General features: G+C 46.7%; 2 protein-coding genes and 1 long non-coding RNA gene across 4 annotated transcripts in view; 2 read left to right on the forward strand and 1 right to left on the reverse strand.

Annotated features, from left to right (window-relative positions):
* Positions 1–2,386: 2,386 nt before the first annotated feature.
* tmem271 (transmembrane protein 271) lies at positions 2,387–3,951 on the forward strand. The gene has a single exon (XM_040172682.2). The coding sequence runs from the start codon at positions 2,853–2,855 to the stop codon at positions 3,639–3,641; it is 789 nt and encodes a 262-aa protein (XP_040028616.2). The 5' UTR covers positions 2,387–2,852; the 3' UTR covers positions 3,642–3,951.
* A 6,198-nt stretch (positions 3,952–10,149) lies between these two features.
* On the forward strand, positions 10,150–13,149 carry LOC144406236 (uncharacterized). The gene is made up of 3 exons (XR_013467437.1): positions 10,150–10,727; positions 12,703–12,775; positions 12,896–13,149. It is a non-coding gene; the product is annotated as an uncharacterized LOC144406236 (long non-coding RNA).
* Positions 11,270–15,423, reverse strand: part of pigg (phosphatidylinositol glycan anchor biosynthesis class G (EMM blood group)) — a 47,059-nt gene continuing 42,905 nt past the window's right edge. Inside the window, exon 13 of one of the 2 annotated variants that reach the window (XM_040172684.2) lies at positions 11,270–14,850. In XM_040172684.2, coding sequence (XP_040028618.2) covers positions 14,628–14,850 — 223 coding nt within the window. In that variant the 3' untranslated portion in view covers positions 11,270–14,627. Of the gene's footprint in view, positions 14,854–15,423 lie in introns of both variants that reach the window. The other variant, XM_040172683.2, reaches the window with a different exon arrangement.

A 15,423-nucleotide genomic window follows, 5' to 3' on the forward strand; every position in this document is an offset into this window, starting at 1 on the left:
CCTAAACACAGTTAGTTAGTTAAAAGCTGCTCTCGAAGAGGTGAGGGTGATTTTCCCCTAACGGGAGAACTTTGAATAGGTCATGATTCAGAGCACAGAACATTGTGTGTGTGTGTGTGTGTGTGTGTGTGTGTGCGTGTTCTTATTAGGATGGGAATTACTTTCCTCTCTAGCTGCCGCCTCTGCCAGGTTGGTGACCATGAAAGGTAAATTGTCTGTGTTGTGGAGGTGAGCGGGGCTGTCCTTGGGCCCTGAAGAAAGCTTTAGGCTGTTAAAAACTTCTGCTTCATCAAATTTGCCAGAAAATTGAATTCAGTAGTTCTACTGAAGATTAAAAAGTCCCTGCGACTGCTCCTATCACACGCTCACTGAAGCCATTTTCTGAGCTGGCCCGGTCCAAGTCTATTTGTATAGCTCTTAATCACAGTTACAGTCACAAAAGGCTTCACGACGCCCACATAATGGAACAACAAATGTGAAGACTGGTTCGAATCTGCTCATCAGCAGAGTGGACATTATGCAACACTGAAACAGAAGGCTGGATTAGGAGCTGTGTCTTTTTGTCTACCTGAAGCCGTGTGTGTCGGGGTCGAAAGATGTGAGGCAACGGCACCATGCCGTCTCACTGCTGCGGTTTGCTGGCGTTGGCACGCTCTGCGCGGGAGCGACCCGCCGCCAGCAAGCAGGACTGACAATCAATCAACCACTCAGCAGATCCTCAACACATCATCCACAGCAGCTTCTCTTATATGCAAACCTATGCAAAGTAGCAATGACCCAATTTGAGCACTCGCTCTCGCTCTCACACACACACACACACACACACACACACACACACACACACACACACACACACACACACACACACACACACACAGGCAGCTGTACAGGTACAGTCAATGAGGTGGCTCATTGTGATGAATGAATGGGCGAGAGCTTTCCCTGGTGTTGTTCGCTCACCTGTGCCCGTCAACCGTTTGGTTCATTAAGTCATAAAGTTTTCTCGTCCGGAGTAAATTAGTCGGAAACGAATAAAATCCAACCAGCTGCAACAACTTGACCTCACTATGCGGACATTTTACAACCCCTTGAACTTTTCTCAGGTGGTTGCTTCCCATCTGAGGCTTATCAGTTCGGAAATTAATTTTTCGTAATTGTTGTCCTCCAGCGTGGTTTATGACACGTCTGGGCTGCATGGTTTAAAACATTCTTTCAGTCGTCCAACCAGTTCGCCCAAACTGAAATACGTACACTGCAGGGCAATTCGTCATAAAAACTTCCCCAGAGTCCCCAGAGGATGATTCCTGACAGCTTTGCTGACTTTGTATCACAGGGTTTACATATCTGGATAGATGATTCATTAATATACCCTACAATGTTTTTGTATGTGTTTCTGACCATGGTAACCTCTGTATCTGCTAAACATCCTCATATTAGCATTGCTATTGAACTCCCTGCATTTAGCCGTTGTGAATACTTTAACTTCCAGTCCGATCTACGTGCTCGTCCGTAGCATGAAGTCAATCCGAAATATGAACAGAACAGAATAAACTTGGATTTTATACTCATGTGCTACCTTAGCTCACTTCTGTTTGACATTACTGCATCAACCTGTGGATGACTCACAGAGCATGCCTTTCTACAGTGTTTGAGACTCAAGAGATTCCTCAGTAATCTACAACACTTTGCTCCTCTCTATGTCTGTGACCCTCACAAAAGCCAAGGTCGTTTGGGTGCTATAGCAAAAGAAAGAAAAACACCCACAGTTGTATTCCCACCTGCACACCGGGTAACTAAATCCAAGTATAGTTTGGTACATTCAACAAACTGCGTGGTGCGTTTTCCGGTTGGCTGAGAGGTAAACGCGTCCAGTCAGCTGCCATCTGGCCGGCCTCTGCGTTTCAGCACCGCGGACAGCGCATCTGTGTTTCAGAACCATGGGCAGCGCCTCGGCGATTCAGCACCACGCAGCCGCACTCCAATATATTATTAATGCGTTTGTTGTACAATGGGAAAGGAAGGCGTCAACATTGCACAGGATGAATGTGGCATGTCATGTTATTTCAGATGAGTTTACAAAACGCAGCATATCCACCTTTTATCTGCAGGGAAACCGTTCAGCACCGTGTAGGCGTACTAATAAAGTTCACTGACTCACAGCCGCTGATGCCAAACCGATTTTACGACACGGCTTGGGACGCTAACGCGGCTGAGAGGAAATTAATGATCCTTTAAATCAATGATTTCAGTTCCTGCGGGTGTTTTTTCCCCCTCGATCACCGACCAAAAGTCGTTTGCCCACCGTTTCATTTAACACCGCCCCCGCTGCAAAGTCCCCACGGGGCACCCTGGACACACCGTGGGGGCGCGGCGGGGATTTGAGCGCCTGTGTCATCGGTCATTGGTCCACGGGACCCTCGAGCAGACGCCTCCTTCTCTGCCACGAACACGCCACGCACCACTCATCCCGACGACTCGGCGGACTGCGGATGAGACTCTCTCTCTCGTCTGGGGGGAGGGCGAGAGGGTGGTGGGAGGGGGAGGAAAAACTTTCGGCCAGGAGAGTGCTTCAAGAGTCTGATGCGCGGTTAGGTTATCCGGGGTAAAGTGATCACTGCCTGCGTATGGATTACCGATAAGTGCAAAAAAGGAGCGCGCTCGTGGCATTAGTTATTTATACATTCTCGTAAAGCGGCGGCGATGAGAGAGAGACGCCACAGTGGCGAGGATCGCCCGCTCTGAACCGGAGGAGTCACCGGCAGACGATGTCCCGACGCGAGAGTGCTTCTAGAGGAGACGAAGGAGGATGAAGAAGGGGGGAGAGGGAACGAGAGCGGCAGAGGTGGAATATAATGAAGTTGAGTGGGAAAGGACTGTGCGCCGTCTTCTCCAGCACCCTCCTCTTCGCCTGCGCCCTGAGCGAAGTTGTCGTTGGACTAAGATGCGTCTCGCTGGGATCTACGGTGAGAGCGCATTTCCACCTCGGCGCCGCGGCCGGCGCGTTCTACTCCGGGCTCCTTCTGGGCATCGGGCAGGCGCTGCTGGGCTCCGCGCTGCTCTTCTGCATGGAGAAGCCCGGCTGCAGGAATTTCTCTCTCCTCGGCGTCGTGGTCTTCTTGTTGGGGGTCCTCACCGCCTTCTCCGGCGCGGTGGTGGACGGGGACACGGCTTCCCTGGTGGAGAGGAAATACACCCATTACTGCTTCCACTCGCTGGTCGCGAACCCCGCCTGCGAGCAGTTGAGGGAGTACCACCGGAGTCTGGTGGTGTCCACTGTCCTCAGCACCTTGGAGTGCCTCCTCGGGCTCCTCAACTTGGTGGTCATCAAAAGGTACAAAACAGCGCAGTTTTCCAGGAGCAGGGAGTCTGAGGGGCGACGCGCCGGGGCGATGCTCTTCAGCGAGGAGCGGGACTGCTCGGGGGATTTCCAGCCGGTGTCTTACATCAACTTGGGGGTTTTTAATGTGTTCGACGAGACAGGCGCAGAGGTGCAGTGCGGGGGACATCCGTCCATCGAACTGCCGGGGTACTCGCCCGCGGACCCGGAGCTCAATCATTGTTTCCCGTTCTCCTACCCGCTCCCCAGCGAGCTGCCGCCCGCGTACGAAGACATTTTCCCCGCCGAGGCGAGCAACACATAGGCAGCGTTTCTCCTCCGCTGTGACAATCAACGACTTTGTGCTTAAAACAGTTTCTCTCTTCTTCTACCCCCCCAACGAGAGCAGTTACACGGCGGGGCAGCAGCAGTGGATTTGAATCCCCCTGATTTGCTTCTCATTCTGACATCCCCAGACAGACCGACTGGAGGAACAGATAAGTGATTTGGTCCAAACAGTCCCGGCAAATCGAGGCCCATGAACGCAACAGCTTGCTAGTAAACTAAAGCGGAGTTTGTGTTTTGAATGTTTGCTGTTGACATTTTTACTTGTAAATAAAAAAGCGTATTTAACCTCATCTGTCACAAAGCTGTTGCTGTAGCTTTTGGAAAACCCGTTGATGAAACCGGATTTTAAGGGTTCAACAGACTTCTCCTGATTGACTTGTATGGGGAGGTGTAGGTCATTAATTGAACCTTTCTATTGGATATACTCAGGAGCCACGTGGTCTACCATGTAAGCAATTCTTTTCTTATCATCATCATCTGGGAAAATACCTGGAACACATCTTATATGCCAGGACATAACATTTAACGTACAGTAAAAATGAGCCATGCAGTGGTTTGTTATTTACTTATTACCCATAACGTACACTCAAAAGAGATTGAAATGGAGAATTCAAAATCTAATTAACAGAGGTTTTATTTCCAGAGCGTCAGAGAACATTATATGGGCTTAATGGTTCTCCCCCAGAGTGGGGAGGCTATTAACGCCACTTTAAAAACTTTTTTAAAGTGCAAGTATGACTCAAAAGGTCCGGTTTTGTGGAAATGAATGAATAGATACAGGGAAATAAGCGCAGATCAGGCATTTAAATCAACAGAGATGTACGGTCAGAGCAACGGCCGTTTTTCATGTATACCTTTGTCATTGCAACTGTTGCATCAGGCGAACTTTGTATAAACTGCTGACGGCAACCGGAAGGTGCCCACTCACAGAAGTGAGTTTTGAAGTAACACTACAAAGCAGAGACAGAAACGTGCTGCATGCACACACCCTTGACATAGTATGGGAAGACCATGGGAATGAACAAGCCAGCAGGTGACAGCTGGTTCAATGCTACACGGACTACAGAACAGAGGGCTGGCGGCTGGTGGCAGCACTTGGCTTCCACCACTGCGGAAAGGACGAGCCACCTAGCCAGGTAACCGTTTCTGGAGCCGAATCCACTCTTTCCTGGTAGGCAGAATGTTAAGGGCCCGCCGACGTGTGTTTAGTCACCACGACAACTAACAACAATCTCCATTTTCTTTTGTGCTAATCAAATGACCATGACCATGACAACTGTTAAATACCCGCACTGCTCCTATGCCATCTCCCTTAGCAAGGAAGGTTGATATGATAATGAGTGTGTGGGAGGAAGCAGAGGGACATTGTGATCCTGAATACACCGCAGTTAACTTGCGCAAAAGTAGCAGGAGTAAAGCTTTTAAAGGATGCTCAGATGTAGCCGGATTTCCGGATATGATACGGACCGAACAGGGTCCTGCAATGTTTCCAGTATGAAAGAAGCTGCGCAGCGCTGCTTCCCATACGAGTCCATCTGATGTAACTTGTGATGGTTTAGTAATTCTACCGCATCAGATAAACTAATTAAATCACCTCACGGCAATAATCCCCCCAAAACATCCTCAAACTCGTTTCTAATTTTCCACCACAAATGGAAAAGTGAAAGAAAAAAGGAGTAGATTCGGTTGTCATGATTATGTTCCCACCTTTAGACAACAGCGCTCAGTGGTAAATCAAATCGAAATGGTCCATTTTCAGTCAATTTAAAGCCCTCAAATAAGCATCCACGGCCAAATGTCTGCTCACGGTTAATTTAGAAAGATGAAGAAGTACAGTCCTGGCTGAGTGTATAATCCTCCACTTATGCTTTTCAAACCACTAGATGATGCTTTCCGCTTTCTCATGCTACTTGGGTTGGGCTTTAAGTGCCAGAGATGAATACCCGTTCATCTAAAATTTCATGCCAGTAACAGACACAGCCATATCCTATACGATTAAGCAAGAAAACAACGAGAGGACAAATGGGGTATTCGGGAAGCTGGTGTCCTTAAAGTTTCAAGGAGAGTTGTCCAAAGGAAGATGCAAACAAGAGCTCTGCCCGTTGACAGAAAACCAGAACAAAAAAAGCAGAGTTTAGGTCCAGACCCTTTCAAACAAATACGGTGTGTGCAACCTGCAGCACAGACGCACAGGGCAGCAGTGTCCCACCAAGCGTAATGACTTGGCTGGGCTGGATATGTTGCTATTTAATCTTTCAAAAACTCCATTTGGCAGTGGGGGGACACACATTTGGCTTAACCTTTAGAGAAAGTATCTGAGAATGTTGTCTGCCCTCTTTCTTAACTCCACACTCCTGCAAGTAAAGAAAAATGTCAGGTTTTGCAAAGATCACCCTGCAGGGAGCTGGTGCCATGAATACATTGTGCTTCTGTTACATATTTATTTTAACTATGCATGGTGCTTGTCACCCATCAATAGGCCTACTGGTCTGACAAATACAACGGGGATATACAGGCATCATTTGGTTTGACTTTTTGTCTATATAAATGTTGTCTTTAGGCAACTTAATGTGGTGCAACTATAATTTAAATAGTTGTATAAATAATTTGAAACCTCAGTCTGAATGATGCTGTGATCTCCTAATAATTAAACTTTAGTACTGGCTTTGCTTGCATTGGGAGTTAAGTGGACTCGCTGATATTTCACGTTGCCATTTTCCGGTTGGTTGTTTCTTTGTATTTCATATATTTTTCTGAATGCACCAGGTCTGTTTACATATGAAATTAACTGAGAATATAGAAGACAAATTATCAGAAGATAAATGGCTATTTATGTCTCCCAGAGACGTTTGCAGATGCCCTGACTGACTTACATGGGAAGGTTCTTTGGCAGGTTTTATTCCAGACACACGGATTGATTTCGTGAAGATCAACCAGTGTGCTCCTATTCCCATTCACAGCACTTTAACATTTCCGTTCACAGCCCTACATTATTTGATTATGGCACTTTTAACGACATGCAGGAGATGCTGCCATCACAACGGACTTGATTTACATGGTTTGGAAGGCGACTGAACAACATTCTAGTTTTCAAGGGCATTTTAAGTATTTGGGACATTTTGAAAACTATTTTAAGGCTGTTTAAGGCGAGTAAATAAATCATGGGTTGTAGAGAAATTCTTCTCACGTGAAGGTTTGATTTCAACAAACAATAAATATGTGTATTCAATAGTCAGATATGATTTAGTGTTTACAGTGAGCTGCACCTCCTTTCAGGAAAATTGATAATGAAGTTAAAATTGACTTGAGACTGTATATTTGATGGTACTATTTCTACTACAACTCAGAGGGAAACACGTTTTTCGTAGGCCACAAAGGCTGGTATGAAACAACAAAATAATTTGTTTTTATTGACATTGTGGCACATTAAACCTTTCTTCTCATTATGGAAATTTCTGTCTAAAATATAATTTCTTTGCTTTTCTTTAGTAAAGGGACAAATTTATTTTTTCTTTTTCTCATGTTCACTTTCACTGTGTTGCTTGTTTAAATATCAGCTCCACCAGACAAAATTATGAAATGACAAAGTGGATCCAGCTGGTCGTTAAAAAAAAATGGAAAACCTGGTCACTACATGACCGAGCACATCTGTATTCATCCGGGGGAGTTGGCTGAGACTGATTCGAGTTCACACAGCGTGGCCAGTGTTTGCTTCTGATGGCCATTACGATCCTACATGAAGAGATCTATGTGCGAAGTCCGTTCGGACCAGTTTATGGGAATCAACCACAAACTTTGATTGTATTCCCAAAACTGCTGTGTGCCTGTGTGATTCCTTCCACCGGTGTATGAAGTGTACCTTTGACGACTGCTCCCAAAGTGCTTTGTATTATATCAAAGAAACCTGCTGCTCCAGAGTCATACTGATCAGTACCTGCATGTTTATAAAAAGCAAATATATGTCGTTTTGTTATGCAGGGCATGTTTATTATCTTAAGTTGTCCGTGGTCCGTGGTTCTGGAGCGTTTTTATCCCCCCGGTGTCTCATCTTGTGGATAGCAGTGCTGCATTAGTGTAATGACATCTTCTAGCTCTGGTCACACAAAGTATAAATCCTCCCTCTGAGGAATATAAGGGAGGGATCTGCACAAGTGATTACACTGCAGATATCTGGATGAATGATGTACGTGGACAGGAGCGCACATCAGGAGATGAGTAAACGGAGCTCGAGGCGACAAAGGGGGCTCAAAAATGTCTTTGCCGCTACTTTAGACTCAAGACAATTGGCTCATTAACAAGGATAATCATGTTTTAATGCTGTAGCTCTGGCTTTGCAGACGCTCACGCAGAGAGAAATAGTTGCAAAGAGAGATACAGACATCTTGTTTTACAATGTCCTGCTTACTTGCCTGAATGTATGTCAAGGACAAAATTGCCCGGCAAACTTATGAAACAACAAAAAAAAAAAATCAATATCCTCTAAAAGCCTTTCATTAGACAGATTTCCATTTGTCAGTGTGCAGTTGCCAGGGAAAGTTGTGTCTGGAAAAGCTCCAGTGGCTTTTAAAAGCCAACACTGAGCTTTTCCTGTCAGAAATATGGTTCATTACCTTTGTGCGCGCTTCCAGGGCATTAGACTCGCTTGTGCCAGTCTCTGGAAAGCTTGATTCTCTCCTTTGTACCCGCTTTGAAGAGTTTTGAAGTTTCGGATTTTTATTTTCTGCTCTTCAGGAGCAAAAGCGAGAACTACAAAAAAGCACCATGGCAGGAGTTTCAGGTCTGTCCAACATCAGAACTATGCGCGTCCTGTATTTTCACTTTTTTTGCAGATAACTACGTTTCTAGATGCGCTGGAATCCCATTCGCAGGTGGTTGATCACACAGGTGTGCCAGGTGTTTGTATCCCAGTGTGCACCACGTGGTGGTTGTCATACAGTTCATTCTCAGCTCTTATTCCCTGAGACTGACGCTGTGCTGTCAGCACTGTGAGGGCATAGAACACACAAAAATCGTCATGTCATGATACAAATGTGGATGTTAAAATATCCACTGGCAGATTTAGACAATCACAACTCCGAGTCCACTCACAAGCTTCACGTAAAGTAAGAACACATGTCGGCATGAAGGCTCATGGTAAGCGAACAAAAACCCAATTATTCTTAGTTTCAGGTAAAAGTTATTCTCAAGTCCCCCTTTAGACCACACAACATTCGACACATTTCTCTTAACATCGCTATAATATTCTGAGCAGGAGGTGGAGTTTAACACTACTCAGATGACAGCCCAGTCTATATTTAGCTGTAACCCAACCACATAATCTATTTACAAATAAAAGTGTAGGATGTACTTCACGGCGGGGTAACGAGCAGCTTTACTGCTGTGTAAGTCAGGCCAGTAGTAATTTCATGCAAAAAGCAAGTGTTTCCCTCCGGGCTTCTTGACAAATGAGCAGAGTTTTGGAGAGCTGAATTCCTCCCAGGAGCTGGAAACACAAAGTGTGGGAGAGATGAGGGGGAGAAGGGGGAGCCCTGGCAGCGTCTGCATCCTCAGACCGACTCGCGTGTCAATCAATAGCTCCTGCTTTGCAGAGGGAGCCAGCTCCAAACTTGCAGGAACCTCTTTGGCTTGCTGCCATCTGCCACTTATCAGAAGAGTGGCGCGGTGCAGCTGAGGTAGAGTCGCTTTCACAGGGAAAGCTACAACTCAGGGGCACACATTTGCTTCGGCAGCTGTCCCATTGCTCGGACTAGTTTGGGAAGCCAGTAGGTGCTTAAGTCACATGAAATGAGGAGCACATACGAAATCAACATGCTTCAGATATGTACTCCGACGGCATACATGCCGAGAAGGTGGAGATTTGGACCGTTTAAGGGGCGGGGCCGGAAAAAACAAATCAAAAAAGGACACCAGATACAGGCGGTGGGGCACCTCGGGGGTACGGCATCATGTTGCTGCGGTTATATTTAGTGTTTTCTCCACTATTCTGCAAAGGCATCCAAGAAACCCCCCAGTAAAGATGCTTAAGGGGAAACTAAGGAGGGGCATCATCATGTTTTATCTTGGTCGGGAGCATATAGTTTCATCTACAATGGAGGAACCCCCACCTAATTAAGAATTTGGGCAGAACTGCAATGTGGGAGCAAACAGTGGAGCTTGAAAACAATCCCATTCAGTACGGGTGACTGGATTCATTGAATGACTAAGCTATGTTATGAAACCGACCCAAACAAGGAGTAACACGTGATGTCTACATATGCTCTTCTGCGATGTCTGATATCAGACAGAACGGTGAACTCTGTTTCCATCGTGACTTAATCAATTTCCCTTGAGGCGCTTCAATGTTTTCCACGATCCAGCAACCGACCAGTCCACCTGAAGCAAAGTCGTGACCAAATACTTTGCGCTGGTGTTGGAGTGATATTGTGCAACAGGGGGTCATATCACATTAAAAACTTTTATTCAAAAGCCCCAGAGAAGGAGAGGCCATTGAGTGAAACACCAGTCATCAGAATGTGACAGCTGGTGTGAAAGAGGGCTGGGACTGGTCTCCGGGTCCCACGACCCTGCGGTTGCTTTGGGAACAGCCCTGAAGGTTGGGACTGGATGAACGACTCGCTTCGGCGGATTCAGGGCACTTGTACCTCCGTGGTAGCCATGGAGGGTTCTTATAAACAACCGCTGTGTTTGAACATAAACTGATTTACAGGTGTGCCTCGTGCCAGGAAACCTACGGGTTTACTCAGTGACACTCAGCTCCTCGGGCCTAACAAACTCTTGGAGCTGCTGGGTGGCATTGGCGAGCACTTTGGGCGGGCCGTCGGACCCCTCGTGAAGAAGCTTTTTTCCCCGGGACTTTGCTGCGGAGAGGGAAGGGTGTCCTGTTGGGGGACACATGGCTGCCCCGTTTGCGGTGATAAGGACCAGAGGTGGGGGCACCTGGCCAGGATGCTTGCTGGACATGTCGGACTGGGAGGGGTTACAAATTGCCCTTTTGAGCCTTTGTAGCTTCAGGATCTCCCAGAGGAGCTACAGGGAATGGAGAAGGACGAGGAAATGGGAAAAGGTAACACTTGAAGCATACATGTTATAAGACATACATGTTAGAAGACAGTAAAAGCACTGAAGGGAAACGTAAAATGTTTCCGTCACATGCTTTTGGCATATTGTAAGTGGTATACGTTATTCATTCTGCACACATCTGTGAGGGATCCCACCTTTTCTTACTTCTTCTCACCTTGTGCATTGCAGTCGAGCTCCTGAAGACATACAATTATTATTTAGTGGGTGGGACGCAGGTAGAATGAGGCTAAATGACCATCCTCCTCCTGCCACACATAAGCTACTCTAGGTGCACTTTAACAGATGGTTCGGTGTCTCATTAAGTCAGTGGGAAACTTTAACAGGAAAAACTCCAGTGAGAAGGGCCTCATACGTCATTCGTCCTCCGGAGGCTGCAGGAAGACGATGTAACGGACGGTGCATCACGTTTGCCTCAGGAGCGTGCACACGTTTACATCAGAACGTCTGCTTGCAGATGTTCAACCTAAATCGGGCTGAGAAAAATATTGTGCGGTCGGACAAAAATCACATGGAAAAGTATAATCGTACAGTGTTGTAAATCCTTTATTTAACTAGTAAAGACATAAATAATGCAAGAAGATACAGAAATCAAAGTAAAAAGGAACAGAATTCAGCTTAAGAGCAGACAAACAGAGCCGCATAAATAAAGACACACAGGATGGATTTCACAGTTTGAACGACATTAAAGCAAGTGGGATGTTACCGGAATAACAGTTTGACAGTTTGAAAAGAATCTTGTGAAACAAAAAAGCGGCTGTGAGCTGCACTAATTTCTACAAAGATGGAGGTTCAGAAACAACAAACAAACAGTCCCCACAGCATTGCTCGCTCATCTGCAAAATGCTTCCAACCGTGTGGACACTTCAATTATTCTGATCCATTTCATGGCCCGGTAGGTATCTGGATACAGAGGAGCGATTCCACAAGGAAAGTGTCGTCCCATCAGATTGGTGCGAAGCTGCTCGGAGGCTTCTTCTTGCACTGGTGCAGTCATGTTCCACACACAGGTCCACAAGGAAGACAAAGTAAACCTGCTTCAAGAACTCGTTGTATTTCAAGTTTCAAGTTTTTCAATTTGTTTAGAATTAATAGACCCCAAATATAAATGTACAAAGACAACAGCAAAGAAAGAAGAGGAACAAGAAAAAAATCACAGCTTGTAGACACAAACTTCATCAGCAGAAAGCCCCAAAAACCCCAAATGAAATTGCTGGCCGCAGTCAACGCCAAGACAAACAATCCCAGTAATGATGTCAACTCAGAGCCCCAAAAGGACTTCAGGAGTTTCTCAAACCTCGCGGAACCAAAGTGGTGTCGCAGGTCTCCCCTTTAGTGCAAGACGGCTGATGAGTCTCTGGCCAACACTTCCTCTTCAGCACTATAACAAATAGACAGAGCACTGCACAGCTCCGACGTCACTCGCGTCCGCCCCGCACACATCTGAGACAACGTGCTGCAGCCTCTGAACATCACTAATATAGTGATGACGCCCCCCCCCCCCCCAAAAACACGCACAACAGACCTCATAATGTGTGCGTGGCACCGTACCTCGTCTTATCCACAGTGACGCTATTCTGTGGGTTAAACATTAGCTGAAGATTTGCAGACATTGTGATGTGAAGCATCGTGAACACAGACAGATTATTACAGATTAGTAGCGTCTGCGAGCGACTCGTCATTCAGCCGAAGAGAAGCAAAGGCACTTGACAACTCAAGAGTCCTGCTTCTGATGCAAAGCAGCTAAACTCAGAGTCCACGTGCATGGTACTCTGATGCAAACCCTCCCGTCACTCCTGACTTGTCAATGCTGTTTGGGACATTTAAATTCCACTTCCTGTAGGAGGCGGCGGCATCGAGGCCAAAACAAAGCGCGGAGCTCGTCTCACATCAGATCAAATGCACTCTGGTTTGTCGGCATTGCTTTTTCTTATTTAATAAAAACACGTTTCCTTCCTCAGCTCGGCACCTGCTCCTATGACACCTCGGGAGGGAAGTCGGTGATCTTAGCCCGGGGCGACACGCTGTATCAAGGTAGACAGTTCATCAAGCTGAGTGACAAGTGTTGGGGCGGGATTGTTACAGTTCCCTTTTCTTTTTGCCTTGGGGATGAAAAGTTGCACACTGGTTTCTCATTTTTTTTCCTTCTCCAAGGGTAATTGATGAAAGAATGGCCGGGTCAATATCAGGAGGCGCCTCTGAAGTCGTCCACAGTCCCTCATAACTCATTAAAACTTTGCTTTTATTTTGTAATGCCCCACTGCAATAAAACGCCGTGGTCCTGATTTATGAAACAAAGTACGTGAATAAACAACATGTCACAGAAGCAGTTGTGGTTTTGACGTATTGGAGACTTGCATCAACAGGTACTGCTGCTTTTTGCCATGTCCTTATTTGACTTTCGAAATAGAGGCCAAGCGACACTATATAGTACCAGAGCAGCAACACACCGCCAGCTCTCTTTGGCTCCACACGCTTGGTTTGGACGACAGCCCAGCGCGCAAGCTTTACTTTGGTGAGCGAAGTCTGCGGTGAGTTGTATGACCTCTACGTCCACGTTGTGATGCATTGACAAAAAGATGCCTGCTGCATATGAGGGAACGTAAAGCAGGGAATTATGCAGACCGTTGTCTAACCACAATGAGTTGTGTCGTCCTATCGTGTAAAAAATGTATTTTCTATTGAGCAGTGTGGGGAAAAGAAAAAAACTGAATGTGTTCACATATTCTGTGAAGTTAGATGAACAGTAGATGATTACAAATGTATTCACGGCCGTGGTTTAACACTGGCCAGTTTTATGGAATACAATGGTTGACAATGTTTTCCTACATGCAACTGTAATGTAACATAACTGTAGCCAGATTATTATTGAGGAACACCCAGATAAACACTTTCAGTGTAGAAACAAGCAAAGGAACAGTGTGTCTGGTGCTGCTGATGGGCTCCAGACGTCTAGCTGACGTTACGCTGCATAAGGGTGCTGGAATGAAGTAATGCTCGCAAAGACACTGAAGTTGCTACTGAATAAAATAGATCGCGGTTAGAGCTGGAGAAAATGACAAGGGGCTACTATCTACTTGATCTTCACTTTTAATATCAACTATGCACCCGTCAAGTTTTCAGACTTGCACGTTCAAGTCCACTGACTTAGAAACTCCTGGAGGAGCAAACGTCTTCCTTGGGAGTGTCTCCAGGACCACATCCAACCACGATGACACACACACACACACACACACACACACACACACACACACACACACACACACACGCTAGGTGGAAACAACAGCTTCAACATGCCGTCGCGGCTGGTGAGAATATTACATCATAAGGAAAAAGGACAACAAAACAGATTTTTCACCACCACAATAAAAAGTTTTGGAAGAGAAACCCTCCCCCCCCCCCCGTTTTAACCCCCTTGAACACACTCTGGGTCTGGCAGACGCCACTGACATTCAGTGTTGGATGCTGCGATTTTGACGGTGCGATTTTAGTCTTACTTCATCATTTTATAGATGAGATGTTGATGTTATTAAACATGGCTCCTTGTGGACACCTGATGTTCTCCCAAAAAGTAGACATCTGCACAGCGGTCCCTAAGGCAATGTGCCGTATGTATACGTAGATAAACATTGTTTTCTGTCGTGTATTCAATCCTTGGAAAGAATTACATATTTAAATAGACTGTGCATTCTCACGGTATTTGCTGCAAACCAAACCTACGGCGGGCGAAGGAGGGGAGCCTCCGTCGAGCCTTCGACGCAGCGAGGGAAAGCATGTGGCCGTGCATCAGTCTCACACACAGTACTGAGGCACAACGGAGTCCCTTTGACTCCCCCTCAGGGAGGCTCAGCGTCTGTGTGCCCCGCCCTTCTCCTCCCCTTCCCCCTTACGACTTACTGGACCCGGGGCTCTGCTCCATGGTGATGAAGAAGAGACAGACTCCCGCGGTTAGCAGCAGGTGCATGGACTCGTACAGCAGTTTGGGAGAAAAGACGCTCCATATGAAGAGATGGTAGCGCAGCCCCGTCACCAGCACAATGTAGGCGGCAGCCGGCACCGAGCGCAGCAGGGCCAAGCAGTAGCAGCCATGGCCGACCGCAACCGGGCTCCTGCTGAGAGGGGACGAGAGCACGGCGTTTTGTAATGTAGCCTCGAGAAGGACCCCAGTCATCTTCTCACAGTAATACAGACTGCTGGCATCTTATCATGTAGAAGCTCAACTTTAAAAACCTGCACAGTGGGAGGAAGGAAGGGAAGCAGTGAGCACACACACACACACACACACACACACACACACACACACACACACACACACACACACACACACACACACACACACACACACACACACACACACACACACACACACACACACACACACACAGACCTCTTTTCTGACGCTGTGAAAGACGGGCACAAGTAAAAACCGGCAGAGGACCAGCTGGGGGGGAGGAACTTCTAACCGTCTCCCAAGACAAGGGCGGTAGGAGACGAGGGAAGATGACCAGTTTATGCGCACGCGCGCGCACACACACACACACACACACACACACACACACACACACACACACACACACACACACACACACACACACACACACACACACACACACACACACACACACACACACACACACACACACACACAGATTCTTAATACACACAGGAGAACAGCCTCATCA

Source organism: Gasterosteus aculeatus, chromosome 4, assembly GCF_964276395.1.
Source record: "Gasterosteus aculeatus chromosome 4, fGasAcu3.hap1.1, whole genome shotgun sequence".
In the NCBI taxonomy this organism is placed as follows: Eukaryota; Metazoa; Chordata; class Actinopteri; order Perciformes; family Gasterosteidae; genus Gasterosteus; species Gasterosteus aculeatus.

Coding starts and splice junctions, on each gene's coding strand:
- tmem271 (XM_040172682.2), top strand. CDS start 2,853: ATGAAGTTGAGTGGGAAAGGACTGTGCGCCGTCTTCTCCAGCACCCTC.